We start from the raw sequence: 15,146 nt of genomic DNA, 5'->3' as shown, positions 1-15,146 counted from the left end.
AAGAGGATTAATATTAAAATTGACAGATCTGATGTGAGACCGTTAAACTAACACTTCAGATCAAATGTGCGTAGGAAAAAAGGGGGCGTGCGCACGCGTCAGGAAACCAGCCTGTCGGAATGCCGTCGCTGAGGCATTCTGGGAAGCGCGTTCACCTTGTTTATGTGAACTTTGTACGGGGCAAATATAATGCATCCCTGCATGTTTATACAAAGCAATAATGTGCTCTAAAGAGTGTTATGAGATTATGTTTCATAACAAGTGCCTAAAATAAATATATTATGTTGGAGAGGTAATGGGTTATACAACTTTACAATGATATGAAACACTTATTATGACATTATGTAATGATAAACAGATCACAAGTTAATGTTAATTAAAATGTGAAGATAAAAATATCCAAATTGAAATTTCTATATTACAATGTGTTATATTGTAGTATATTGCATATTACTTAATATTGAGTATATATATTTAGAGAGAGAGAAAGTGAATATATATATATATATATATATATATATATATATATATATATATATATATATATGTATATATATAGAGAGAGAAAGTGAATATATATTATTTTCAGTTTTTATATTATTTTGAGTATATTCAGAATTATTTTATATTATATTCAGAGATATTGAGTACACATTATATATTATATTAAAGTATATTATATTATATATTGCTCTCAATATATTATTTTCAGTTGTTTTGTTATATAATATTTATTATATTACATATAACAACAATTATAGAAAGTAAATAAATATATTATATTCTGTTATTTTGAGTATATCCATATATATATATATATATATATATATATATATATATATATATATATATATATAATTATGAATTTATCATAACAATTATAGAAAGCAAATATATATTATATTCTGTATATATATTTAGGTATATATTTAAGGTCTCGTTCATATATATAAATTAATTACTATATTACTATATTATTTTCCTAATATAGACTGATGAATTATATTTTTATTTACTATATTTTATGTAGAAAATTATATTTAACAATGTTTTTGATAAAACAGTTACGTGAAACAATTATTACATCATTAAAATGCATATAATGTTATAATATATATAACATATAATATATATAACAAGATAGACAAAATTATATTTTATTATATTAAAAACTAATTTACTATTTATTTTTATACTATTCTTTACTATACTTTATATTATTTATTTTTATACTATATCAAAGCACTTACCATCACACGTTTCACTGCGATTCTCTTCACTGTCAGACTCCATCTGGAAAAACAAAACAAAAAAACAGACCAAAAGTTAATAACAAATAGCACTTTTCAATTTCAGAGATTCATAATCCAGTTTAATAACTCATCTCATCATCAGAGTGACGGCTAAGTTCCTGTCAGTTTAGGCTATTAATAAGTAAGCCAGATTAGCGTCATGCAAAACAGTTTATCGCATTGCGTGCATTTTACTCATTTTGCAAACAGCACACCTGCATCGTGTCCCAACTTCAGATCTTAAAAAATAAGTTTCAGATGACAGGATTACAGTAAATAACAATAGTAAAACCCCAATCCATTTAACTCCTGAAGCGTCAGCATGAAAAACGAAAGGTCAGTGAACTTTACGACAAATTAAAAAAGGGGAAATTTCACACAGCAGATCAGCTCCATTACATGCATTGTGTGGCGTGCTTCATATTTGGGCTTGATTTAATTGACTTAAAAAGTACAGCGACAAACTGCCAGCGCAGAGAGAGAACAGCCAGACAGGCCTTCACTTTTAAGAGGGTGAGACAGGGGCGAGCGCAAATATAATAATGCAAAAAACAGCGACAAACAAAAGTAGTACTGTGTGTGTGTGTGTGTGTGTGTGTTTAGACAAAAAGAGTTGTTAATACCGCTGCACCTACTCACTCACTCACTCTCTCTCTCTCTCTCTCTCGGTTTCTCTCTGCCAGCAGTGCCTTGCTGATCCCAAATAAAACCTATTAAATGTAATTATTCTGGGCTGATGGCGCTCTATAGCGGTCGGAGGGTCTGGTGAGCTCGGTGAGTCACTGGCTGGGCTGTTACTTCGCTTATAATGGGAAACATGACTCCTATCTCCCCTTCTCTCGGCTTGGCTGTTGTGATTGAAGCCACTGACCTGTCATACATTTATAATAGGGGGAGCAGGTGTGGCATTGATGGACCTTAATTTCCTTTAATAAACCTTTTATGTGGCCCACTCTTAATGCCACGCCGGCCCTCTCCCAGCTCCCGACGCGTAATAGCTTCATTACTTTTGATTACTGGGGGCCCCTATTGAGACAAACAACTCCCAAACACTATAGATTACATTCTGTAAAAACTAATGTACCTGATTAGTTCATTACACTCGCTCGCTCGTGTACACATACGAACGCCACGCCACGCCAGAAGTGGCCCGTCGCTTCCGGACGGCCTTTTTCTAAATGCCTCTTGAAAGCCCGAACTATTAAAAACCACCAGAGCCCTGTTTTGATTCGTTGCGAGAGTGAAAAGAAATCTTTTATTAGCCCTACAAGCTGGGGTTTGTTCTAACAAAGGGTAGGCAGATTTTTTAGGCTTACGTAATTTGATATTTCACAGATTCTGAGCGGAAACTTTGACGTGAGGAGAGGAGGAGAGCGAGATCGGGCAACAGCTGGCTGCTAACAATCCCTTAAATTACACCGGCACCACCTTGCAAAAACCAGCCATATGTCAACAAGTGACGAGAACCGCAGGTAACAAGTCAAAATCAGACGAAACAACTTTGGAAATGATGGTACAAGATGGCAAATCAGACAATAGCTTCATAGGACTTACAAAGTGATAATTCTAATATATCTTTTTAGATCATCGTTTATTTATATTCAATAATACATTTGATTTGAATAAAACCATTTGATTTAGATTAAAGCACATTTATTTATTTTTTAAATGATTGTGCATCACAGAAAATATGTTTATCAGATCAATCTACAGTTGTCTCATGCATTTTAAGTGCTTTTTCATTCTTATTGTCTAAAGCTCACATAGAAAATGTTGTAAAAGTGACCAAATAAAAACTAAAATTAAATAATAAAATAAAATAAAATATGTCTTTATGCATTAAAAAATTACAGTTTTAAAACAACAGATGTTGCATCCAACTTGTTTAACTGTTTGGTGCAATACTTTTATGCTTTCATAAATGATTATGCAGCATATAAATACACTCAAACATGAAAAATAGAGGTGAGTTCACAAAATGTAACAAAACTACACATACACGTGAGATACTCGGACTGTATGAAAAATACACAGAAAAACATTCAAACTTTAGCAAACAAAAAAATATGTTTATCAAATCAAATTAGGCAAATGTACAACATTTGCCCCATGCACTTTCATTTGAAGTGTTTTTGCATTGTTATTGTCTAAAGCTCACATAGAAAATGTTGTAAAAGTGACCAAATAAAAACTAAAATTAAATAATAAAATATGTCTTTATGCATTAAAAAAAATACAGTTTTAAAACAACAGATGTTGCATCCAACTTGTTTAACTGTTTGGTGCAATACTTTTATGCTTTCATAAATGAATATGCAGCATATAAATACACTCAAACATGCAAAATAGAGTTGACTTCATTAGTTAGTTCACAAAATGTAACTTGCAAACTGCACATGCGCATTTGAAATACAGAGAAAAACATTAAAACTTTAGCAAAAAATAAAAATAAATGTTTATCAAATCAAATTGGGAAAATGTACAACAGTTGCCCCATGCACTTTCATTTTAAGTGCTTTTTTTGTTTTTATTGTCTAAAGCTCACATAGAAAATGTTGTAAAAGTGAGCAAATAAAAAATCTAATTCAATAATAAAAATAAATAAAATATGTGTTTATGCATTCAAAAACTGATGTTGAATCCATCTTGTTTAAGTCTTTGGTGCAATAATTTTATATTTTCATTAATGATTATGCAGCATATAAATACACTCAAACATGAAAAATAGAGGCGAGTTCACAAAATGTAACAAAACTACACATACACGTGAGATACTCAGACTATATGAAAAATACACAGAAAAACATTCAAACTTTAGCAAACAAAAAAATATGTTTATCAAATCAAATTAGGCAAATGTACAACATTTGCCCCATGCACTTTCATTTGAAGTGTTTTTCATTGTTATTGTCTAAAGCTCACATAGAAAATGTTGTAAAAGTGACCAAATAAAAACTAAAATTAAATAATAAAATATGTCTTTATGCATTAAAAAAAAACAGTTTTAAAACAACAGATGTTGCATCCAACTTGTTTAACTGTTTGGTGCAATACTTTTATGCTTTCATAAATGATTATGCAGCATATAAATACACTCAAACATGCAAAATAGAGTTGACTTCATTTGTTAGTTCACAAAATGTAACTTGCAAACTGCACATGCACATTTGAAATACAGAGAAAAACATTCAAACTTTAGCAAAAAAAAAAAATATGTTTATCAAATCAAATTAGGCAAATGTACAACATTTGCCCCATGCACTTTCATTTGAAGTGTTTTTCATTGTTATTGTCTAAAGCTCACATAGAAAATGTTGTAAAAGTGACCAAATAAAAACTAAAATTAAATAATAAAATATGTCTTTATGCATTAAAAAAAAACAGTTTTAAAACAACAGATGTTGCATCCAACTTGTTTAACTGTTTGGTGCAATACTTTTATGCTTTCATAAATGATTATGCAGCATATAAATACACTCAAACATGCAAAATAGAGTTGACTTCATTTGTTAGTTCACAAAATGTAACTTGCAAACTGCACATGCACATTTGAAATACAGAGAAAAACATTCAAACTTTAGCAAAAAAAAAAAATATGTTTATCAAATCAAATTAGGCAAATGTACAACATTTGCCCCATGCACTTTCATTTTAAGTGTTTTTCATTGTTATTGTCTAAAGCTCACATAGAAAATGTTGTAAAAGTAACCAAATAAAAAAATAAAATAAATAAAATAAAATACATGTTTATGCATGCAACAACAGATGTTGCAGCCAACCTGTTTAACTGTTTGGTGCAATACTTTTATACTATTCATGCATGAATATGCAGCATATAAAAAGACTCAAAAATAAAAAAATAGAGGTGAATTAATTTGTTAGTTCACAAAATGTAACAAAACTACACATTCACATGTGAGATACTCTAACTATATGAAAAATACACAGAAAAACATTAAAACTTTAGCAAACAAAAAATATGTTTATCAAATCAAATTAGGCAAATGTTTTACATTTGCCCCATTTACTTTAGTTTTAAGTGATTTCTCACTGAAATAATAAAATAAAATACATCTTTATGCATTGAAAAACTGCCAGTTTTAAAACAACAGATGTTGCATCCAACCAGTTTAACTCTTTGGTGCAATTCTTATATTTTCATGCATGATTATGCAGCATATAAATACACTCAAACATAAAAAAATAGAGGTGAATTAGTTTGTTAGTTCACAAAATGGAACTGACAAACTACACGTGAGATACTCTGACCAAATAAATATGAAAAGTACACAAAAAAACTATTAAAACTTTAGCAAACAAAAATATGTGAATTAATTTGTTAGTTCACAAAATGTAACTTACAAACTACACATACACATGTGAGATACACAGATAAACATTCAAACTTTAGCAAAAAAAAAAACTTATTAAATCAAATTGGGCAAATATACAACAGTTGCCCCATGCACTTTCATTTTAAGTGCTTTTTCATTCTTATTGTCTTAAGCTCAGAGAAAAAAATAGTAAAAGTGACCAAATAAAAAATAAAATAAAATATGCCTTTATGCATTAATAAACTGCCAGTTTTAAAACAACAGATGCTGCATCCAACTTGTTTAACTGTTTGGTGCAATACTTCTGAGCTTTCATGCATGATTACGCATAAATAGACTCAAACATAAAAAATAGAGGTAAATTAATTTGTTAGTCCACAAAATGTAACTTGCAAACTAAACATGCGTATTTGAAATACTCTGAATAAATCTGAAAAATACGCAGAAAAACATTACAACTTTAGCAAACAAAAAAAAAGTTTAAATGTACAACATTTGTCACATGCGCTGTCATTTTAAGTGCTTTTATTGCTGTTATTGCTTAAATCTCACATAGAAAATGTGGTAAAAGTGAGCAAATAAAAAAAATAAAAAATAAAATACGTATTAATGCATTAAAAAACTGTCAGTTTTTAAAACAAAAGATGTTGCATCCTCTTTGGTGCAATACTTTTATATTTCACAAATGATTTTGCAGCATATAAATACACTCAAACATGAAAAATAGAGGTGAATTAATTTGTTAGTTCACAAAATGTCATTGACAAACTACCCATGCACATGTGAGATACTCAGACTGAAAATATATGAAAAATACACACAAAAAAACATTAAAACTTTAGCAAACAAAAAATATGTTTATCAAATCAAATTGAGCAAACGTAGACTCCCTATCAGTCGGTCTCTTCGCAATTCGTTGGTCTCGACGAGACGTCTCCGTTCCCTCCTTCAGGAAACGAGGGTTACGATACGTAACCGAGACGATATTTCATTTTAACTTTCATTTTAAGTGCTTTTTCATTCTTATTGTCTAAAGCTCAGAGAAAAAAATTGTAAAAGTGACCAAATAAAAAATAAAATATGTCTTTATGCATTAATAAACTGCCAGTTTTAAAACAACAGATGCTGCATCCAACTTGTTTAACTGTTTGGTGCAATACTGTGCTTTCATGCATGATTACGCATAAATAGACTCAAACATAAAAAATAGAGGTAAATTAATTTGTTAGTCCACAAAATGTAACTTGCAAACTAAACATGCGTATTTGAAATACTCTGAATAAATCTGAAAAATACGCAGAAAAACATTGCAACTTTAGCAAACAAAAAAATAAGTTTAAATGTACAACAATTGTCGGTAACACTTTAGAATAGGTAACACTTATTCACTATTAATTACGACTTTTCCTTCAATAAATTCCTAATTTGCTGCTTATTAATAGTTAGTAAGGTAGTTGTTAGGTTTAGGTATTGGGTAGGATTAGGGATGTAGAATATGGCATTAATATGTGCTTAATTAGTACTAATAAATGGCCAATATTCTAGTAATATGCATGCTAATAAGTCATAGTTAATAGTGAATAAGTGTTACCTATTCTAAAGTGTTACCCATTTGTCACATGCGCTGTCATTTTAAGTGCTTTTATTACTGTTATTGTCTAAATCTCACATAGAAAATGTGGTAAAAGTGAGAAAAAAAAAAGTATTTATGCATTAAAACGACGATATTTCATTTTAACTTTCATTTTAAGTGCTTTTTCATTCTTATTGTCTAAAGCTCACATGGAAAATGCTGAAAAAAGTGAGCAAATTAAAAATAAATAAATAAAATACATCTTTATGCATTCAAAAACTGCCAGTTTTAAAACAACAGATGTTGCAATCCAACATGTTTAAGTATGTGCAATACTTTTATACTTTAATGCATGATTATGAAACATATAAATACACTCAAACATGGAAAATAGAGGTACATTATTTTGTTAGTCCACAACTAATAAACTACACATGCACATGTGAGATACTCTGAAACAATGCCTAATTTTACCTTTGTTTGTTTGGCCTGTAATGAATAAGATGTTCTGCGAGGTCCCCACGGGCCGCTCCGGTTACTGCACACACGTTTCTTCAGCTGTTCTAAGATGTGAGTGTGACATTCATGCTCTGGGGGCAAGAAACGACAAAAGATGTCAGTGACAACTTGAATTACGCTTGAGGTGTTTACAGAGTATTTTTGAATCGCTAGTGTGAAATCAATTTTTACATCACAAATGTGTCCTTAAGTCAAAACATGCTCACAAAAAACAGCGGTTATGGGCATTTCTGATTAATGCATACTGTAAAACAGTAAAACATGCCGTTTTTGCTTTAAAAAGCAATTTGTATCACTGTAAATCGATGCATTTGAGTTGCTTTAGTCAATAATATGATTAATGATAGATGTAAATGCGCTTATAAATGCAGTCATATTAATCTATAATTAACGACACACTGTAAAGCATTAAAATGTGCATTTTTTACTCTACAAATCACTGCAATGCAACATATTCAGGTTGTTTTAGTCAAAGATTCATGATACACTGTAAAAAATTGAAATAAAAGTAAACCCGTTCACTTTAACTCAATGCATTTAGGTTGTTTTAGTAATCTTAAATCGCATGATTAAGTACATGCTGTAAAAACATTCATTTTTAACACTAAAATGCAATTTCTACTTGTCAAAAACAAATAATATGATTAATAACATTGTAAAATATAAAAAGTGCAGTTTTTAGTCTTAAAACAGATTTCTATTGATAAAAAATTACTCAAACTTATTGCATTATGTTATGTACTGAATGCTTTAGTTATATTAAAACATTAAAATATGTCATTTTTAGTCTAAAATAAATTTCTATCTGTAAATAAATGACTATAACTCAGTGCACTCAGGCAGCTTTAGTTATATTAAATAAATAAATGATTAATAACACTGCACAACATGACAAGTGCAGTTTTAAGTCTGAAAACAGACTTCTATCTGTAAAAAAATTACTTAATGCACTATGTTATGCACTGATATGATTAATAACACACTGTAAAACATGAAAAGTGCAGTGTTTAGTCTAAAAGCAGATTTATATCTGTAAAACAATTACTATAACAATGCACTCAGGTTGCTTTAGTTATTAAAAAAATATTATGATTAAAAACACACTGTAAAACATTAAAATGTGCAGGTTTTAGTCTAAAAACAGATTTCTGTCTGTATCTATAACTTAATGCACACAGGTTACTTTAGTAATATTAAATAAATATTATGATTAATAACACTGTAAAACATTAAAACAGTTTTTAGTCTAAAATAGCTTTAAAATATCTGTAAAAAAAAACAGTAACTCAATGCACACAGGTTGCTTTAGTCATATTAAATAATATGATTACTAACACACTGTAAAACATAAAAAAGTGCAGGTTTTAGTCTAAAATAGAATTCTATCTGGAAAAAAATGACTACAACTTAATGCAGGCAGGTTGCTTTAGTTATATTAAATACATAATATGATTAATAACACAGTAAAAGCACACAGTTTTTAGTCTAAAAACAGATTTTTACCTGTTAAAAATCACTATAACTTAATGCACACAGGATGCTTAAGTTAAATTAAATTACATGATTAAAACACACTGTAAAATATGAAAATGTGCCATTTATTAGTCTAAAAACAGATTTCCATCTGTAAAAAAATGACTATAACATAATGCACTCAGGTTGCTTTAGCCATATCAAATAATATGATTAAAAACACACTGTAAAACATTAAAATGTGCAGTTTTTAGTCTAAAAACAGATTTCTATCTGTATCTATAACTTAATGCACACAGGTTACTTTAGTAATATTAAATAAATATTATGATTAATAACACTGTAAAACATTAAAACAGTTTTTAGTCTAAAATAGCTTTAAAATATCTGTAAAAAAAACAAAGTAACTCAATGCACACAGGTTGCTTTAGTCATATTAAATAATATGATTACTAACACACTGTAAAACATAAAAAAAAGTGCAGGTTTTAGTCTAAAATAGAATTCTATCTGTAAAAAAATGACTACAACTTAATGCAGTCAGGTTGCTTTAGTTATATTAAATACATAATATGATTAATAACACAGTAAAAGCGCACAGTTTTTAGTCTAAAAACAGATTTTTACCTGTTAAAAATCACTATAACTTAATGCACACAGGATGCTTAAGTTAAATTAAATTACATGATTAAAACACACTGTAAAACATGAAAATGTGCCATTTATTAGTCTAAAAACAGATTTCCATCTGTAAAAAAATGACTATAACATAATGCACTCAGGTTGCTTTAGCCATATCAAATAATATGATTAATAACACATTGTAAAACACTAAAATTGGTTTTTAGTCTAAAATTAAATTCCTATCTGTTAAAAATCACTATTTAAATGCATACTGCTTAATGTAAAACACACTGTAAAACATTAAAAATGCAGTTTTTACTATGCTATGCTATGCTTTACTATGTTTTACAGTGCTATAAAAATAAAAACCCAATACAGTCAGGTTGCTCTTGATATTTTTAGGTTACAGTGCACGGCGAGTTCATTTTTTAATTCGCTTCCGCTTGGACGGCTACATTTAGGAGCTGTTCGGATAGAAACACTAACTGAGAACGTTTGAAACGGCGCGGTGGAGAAACCTGGGAGCGAATTAACAGACAAGACCTCATGTGGCTTTCTTAACAAGATGCAAATTGATTGCTTGACAGAAATCAAATAGCTTGTGTGTAATTAATATGGTTAATCCGGGAAGAGTTTTGTGTGATTGCGCGCATCGGGACAATTTAAACGCTGCGCTACACAACGCCTGAGCTCCGCTATTGGTGAGCCATTCATGCCTGTTGGCTTTGAGAGAGAGAAAGAGAGAGCTTTGTGTTAATTATGGCTAAAAACTCCCAGCATCTTGCGGGGAGCGCGGGGCCCCGGGACGAGGAGGGGCCCCCTCATTAGCATAAGAAGAAAGACGGCCCACTCCTTGAGCGGCCCGTCATCTGCTGAATCATTAGAAGGGGGTTTCTCTCGGCCCCTTCTGCACGCAGCCAGCGTCCCTCCGAGGGCCGGGCCGCTAATGTGCATGGCCTCGCAGTCTCCAAGGAGATTGCGCTTCCTGATTCGCCGTGCGCGTGTGTACGCGGCCGGTGCACTTTGCCCTAACCCATCTGCTCTTTTTCTCAAAGCCCCGTCTGAGCCGAACCAGAGAGTTGCACTTTACAGCCTCTAAGCGTCAATGGGCGGGATGCGTTTCATATAAACGACACGGCGACCCTTAAAAACACACATACAAAGAAGATTAGTGTTAACATGAGCAAAAAATGAATGACATTTTGTGGTCAAAACAGAAACGCGCACACGCTATGATTCTAGTCTTTAACACATGAATGCTAGCATCACCCAAAATAAGACAAACAAACAGACAAGTGCACAATGCATATGGTAATTTCGTTTGTTATCAGCATCACAATCGCTCATCTGATTTAACCGCTCAAGGGACGACTGCTTGTAATCAAACCTCAAATCATCAAATCATCTTTATCTTTATAACCATGTGTGCAGAAATGGGTTAAATTACAAGTTTGGAGACAATACTTATATCCTGTTGATTAGAAAATTATTTTGAGGAAAAACAAACAGGGGGAAGCATACAAACTCAAATACTTAACTAATATTTTACTCAGATTTGTATTGGTTTTAACTGTTTGAGTTCATTTTAGGTTTTTAGCAACCAGATGAGTGTCATGAATATTTTTTGTTTTTGCAAAGACTATTATTTTTGATGTTAGGCTTGAGAATGTAGAAAAAATACAAATTATTATAAATAATAGCAGTAAACAACAAACTGATGGTTAAAAATAAATCAAATATAAATTAAAAAAAAGTCTCAAATTAGTATTATAATATTTGTTAAGTAATACTTGTAACAATTTTTGAATCGATTTTTAGTTTTTATATTTTACATTTTTTTCTAATTGCAAGTTAAAGTTTTAGTAATATTACAAAAACTTTTTCATATTTGACGTCATTTCAAATAATGTTTATTTTATTGCGAGTAACAATTTTTTTTTAAATAATTTTCTTTATGTTGAAAATTACTATATATAATACATTGTCCATTTTAGTTTGTTAAGTGTTTTTGTCATCTTTATTATTATTATTGTTTTTGGTAACACTTTACAATAAGGTTTTGTAAGTTAACTACTTTAGTCAAGTCAAGTCAAGTCAGTCAAGTCAATCTTAGTTCATTTCAACATTTATTAATGCATTATTAAAATCAAAAGTTGTGTTTGTTAACATTTGTTAATGCACTGTGAACTAACATTACCAAAGAATAATAAATAGTGTAATAAATGTATTGTGCATTGTTTGTTCATGTTAGTTACCTAATGTTAACAAATGAGACCTTTTTGTAAAGTGTTACCATTTTTAGTATGTCTATATAGCATATATAATATTTATTTCATATTTACTTATTTTAGTATTAAGTTAAACTGGTTCATTAGTTAGATTAATAAATACTGTAATAAATGTATTGTTCATTGTCTGTTCAGTATGTCTGTATAGTGTTTATTAGTATTTATTTCATTTTTAGATATTTTAGTATCAAGTTAAAGTTTAAAGGTAAACTTTTAGTTTAACTGTTAAACTAAATGAAACTGCTCTGGCAAGTAGTTAAAATAAAATAAGCAAAACTTTTTTTATATATTTTTTGTTATTTCAAATAATGTTTATTTTATTGCAAGTAACATTTTTTTTTTTTTTTTTGCAAAAAAATTGCTATATATAATACATTATATGTACAATATCTTTTTTGGGTTTATAACAGTTGCCCCATAGACTTCCTCACATTTTTTTTGTAACCAAACATTCAATAAATCTTTTAATTAATGTGTATTAAATATTACAGAAAGTTAAAATGTTCACTGATGCACCAGAAGGAAAAACCATGCATTATGAAACTTTTGATTAAAAAATAAATTGGCTAATCCAGCATATGTCTTTAAACTTTTCAGGCAATTGACATGAATACCCCCTTTTTTTTTTTTCAAATAATGTTCTTTATGTTAAAAATTACTTACTAATTATTATCTTTAATATTTTCTTATTGTTTTTGTTTTTCTTCTTCTTTTTTGTATAATAACCCAGGTTTATAACAGTTGCCAAAGGGACTTCCTAACATTTTATTATTATAATTTTTTTTTTTACCAAACATTCAATGAATCTTGCCTTTAAACTTTTCAATTTTGTTAATAAATTATATGTATTATATCTTTTATTTTTCTATTTAATGTGCATTTAATTCAGAAATAAATGACATAATCCAGAATATGCCTTTAAACTATTCAGCCATCTTTTTAATTAAACATAAATGTTAAAAAAAATATTAAATGATTATATATAATAAATTATATGTAGTATATCTTTTTTTTTTTTTTTTTTTTTTGTATAATAACCCTGGTTTGTAAAAGTTGCCCCATAGACTTCCTCACATTTTTTTAACCAAAAATTAAATTAGTCTTGTATTAAATGTGCATTTAATTCAGAAATAAATGGCATAATCCAGAATATACCTTTACATTTTTAGGCCAATTTTTTATTATTATTAAACATGAATGCCCCCCTTTTTTCAAATAATTAAATGATAATATATAATAAATTCTATGTTTATATTATAAGTTATATAATAAATTATATGTATTATATGTTTAATTTTTCTTCTTCTTCCTAATATTTTTTTAGTATAATAACCCTAGTTTGTAACAGTTGCCCCATAGACTTCCTCACATTTTTTTAACCAAAAATTAAATTAGTCTTGTATTAAATGTGCATTTAATTCAGAAATAAATGACATAATCCAGAATATACCTTTACATTTTTTAGGCCATTTTTTTTTATTATTAAACAGGAATGCCCCCCTTTTTTCCAAATAATTAAATGATAATATATAATAAAGTGTATGTATTATATGTTTAATTTTTCTTCTTCCTAATCTTTTTTTAGTATACTAACCCTAGTTTGCAAGTTGCCCCATAGACTTCCTCACTTCTTTTTTTATTCACCAAACATTCAATGAATCCTGTATTTAATGTGCATTTAATTTAGAAATAAATGGCATAATCCAGAATATACCTTTACATTTTTTAGGCCAATTTTTTTTTTATTATTATTAAACAGGAATGCCCCCCTTTTTTCCAAATAATTAAATGATAATATATAATAAAGTGTATGTATTATATGTTTAATTTTTCTTCTTCCTAATCTTTTTTTAGTATAATAACCCTAGTTTGTAAGTTGCCCCATAGACTTCCTTACTTCTTTTTTATTTACCAAACATTCAATGAATCCTGTATTTAATGTGCATTTAATTTAGAAATAAATGGCATAATCCAGAATATACCTTTAAATTTTTTAGGCCAATTTTTTTTTTATTATTATTAAACATGAATGCCCCCCTTTTTTTTCCAAATAATTAAATTATAATATATAATAAAGTATATGTATTACATGTTTAATTTTTCTTCTTCCTAATCTTTTTTTTTTTTTGTATAATAACCCTAGTTTGTAACAGTTGCCCCATAGACTTCCTCACTTTTTTTTTATTTACCAAACATTCAATGAATCCTGTATTTAATGTGCATTTAATTCAGAAATAAATGGCATAATCCAGAATATACCTTTAAATTTTTTAGGCCAATTTTTTTTATTATTATTAAACATGAATGCCCCCCCTTTTTTTCCAAATAATTAAATGATAATATATAATAAAGTATATGTATTATATGTTTAATTTTTCTTCTTCCTAATCTTTTTTTAGTATAATAACCCTAGTTTGTAAGTTACCCCATAGAATTCCTCACTTCTTTTTTTATTTACCAAACATTCAGTGAATCTTGTATTTAATGTGCATTTAATTCAGAAACAAATGGCATGTAATCCAAAACATGCCTTTTTAAACTACATGCATCAAAAGTCTTTTCCCCCTTGCATTAAGATCTGTCTTTGTATCTAGACTTCGTCAAACGACAGAGGCTAAAAAATCAGAAAGAAATAAGCGTGGCAAACATTCGAAGCGCACTCAGTGCCCTTGTCCTTCCTGAATGACTGTTATGATTAGATTGTACTTTCAGTGTAATTACGGAATAAGCACTATGTGGCACTAAACAATGAATAAATAAAGACCTCCAGCTCTATCTCCTCCCAGACACCTCCCTCCCTCCTTCTCTCTCTCCCTCTCTCTCTCCTTCCAATCACCTTTCCCGTTTTCTTCTCTCTCTCTCTCTTTCTCTCCATATCACCTGTCTCTGCTCGTATCGCGCACAGAGAGTTATGAAGACACAGGGTCTCATTGCAAGGTCACCCGCTCTCGTTCTATCTCTCTCTCACTGGCGCTTTTTGTTTGTCTGCAGCGTCTGGCTGGAAAAGGGTTAAGCCAGGAATGGATTTAATTATGGAATGAAT

The 15,146-nt window shown here is 29.5% G+C and overlaps 1 protein-coding gene across 1 annotated transcript in view; it reads right to left on the bottom strand.

The window, feature by feature from the left end:
• The window catches only part of LOC141300285 (suppression of tumorigenicity 18 protein-like), a 78,523-nt gene that overhangs the window by 48,002 nt on the left and 15,375 nt on the right, over positions 1 to 15,146 (bottom strand). Inside the window, exons 2-3 of the mRNA XM_073830604.1 lie at positions 7,674 to 7,789; positions 1,251 to 1,293 (exon numbers count right to left, since the gene is read on the bottom strand). Coding sequence (XP_073686705.1) covers positions 1,251 to 1,293 — 43 coding nt within the window. The 5' untranslated portion in view covers positions 7,674 to 7,789. The remainder of the gene's footprint in view (positions 1 to 1,250; positions 1,294 to 7,673; positions 7,790 to 15,146) is intronic.

The sequence above is a fragment of the Garra rufa genome, chromosome 24, assembly GCF_049309525.1.
Source record: "Garra rufa chromosome 24, GarRuf1.0, whole genome shotgun sequence".
NCBI classification, from domain to species: Eukaryota; Metazoa; Chordata; class Actinopteri; order Cypriniformes; family Cyprinidae; genus Garra; species Garra rufa.
This window is presented reverse-complemented; position numbering and strand designations above follow the sequence as displayed.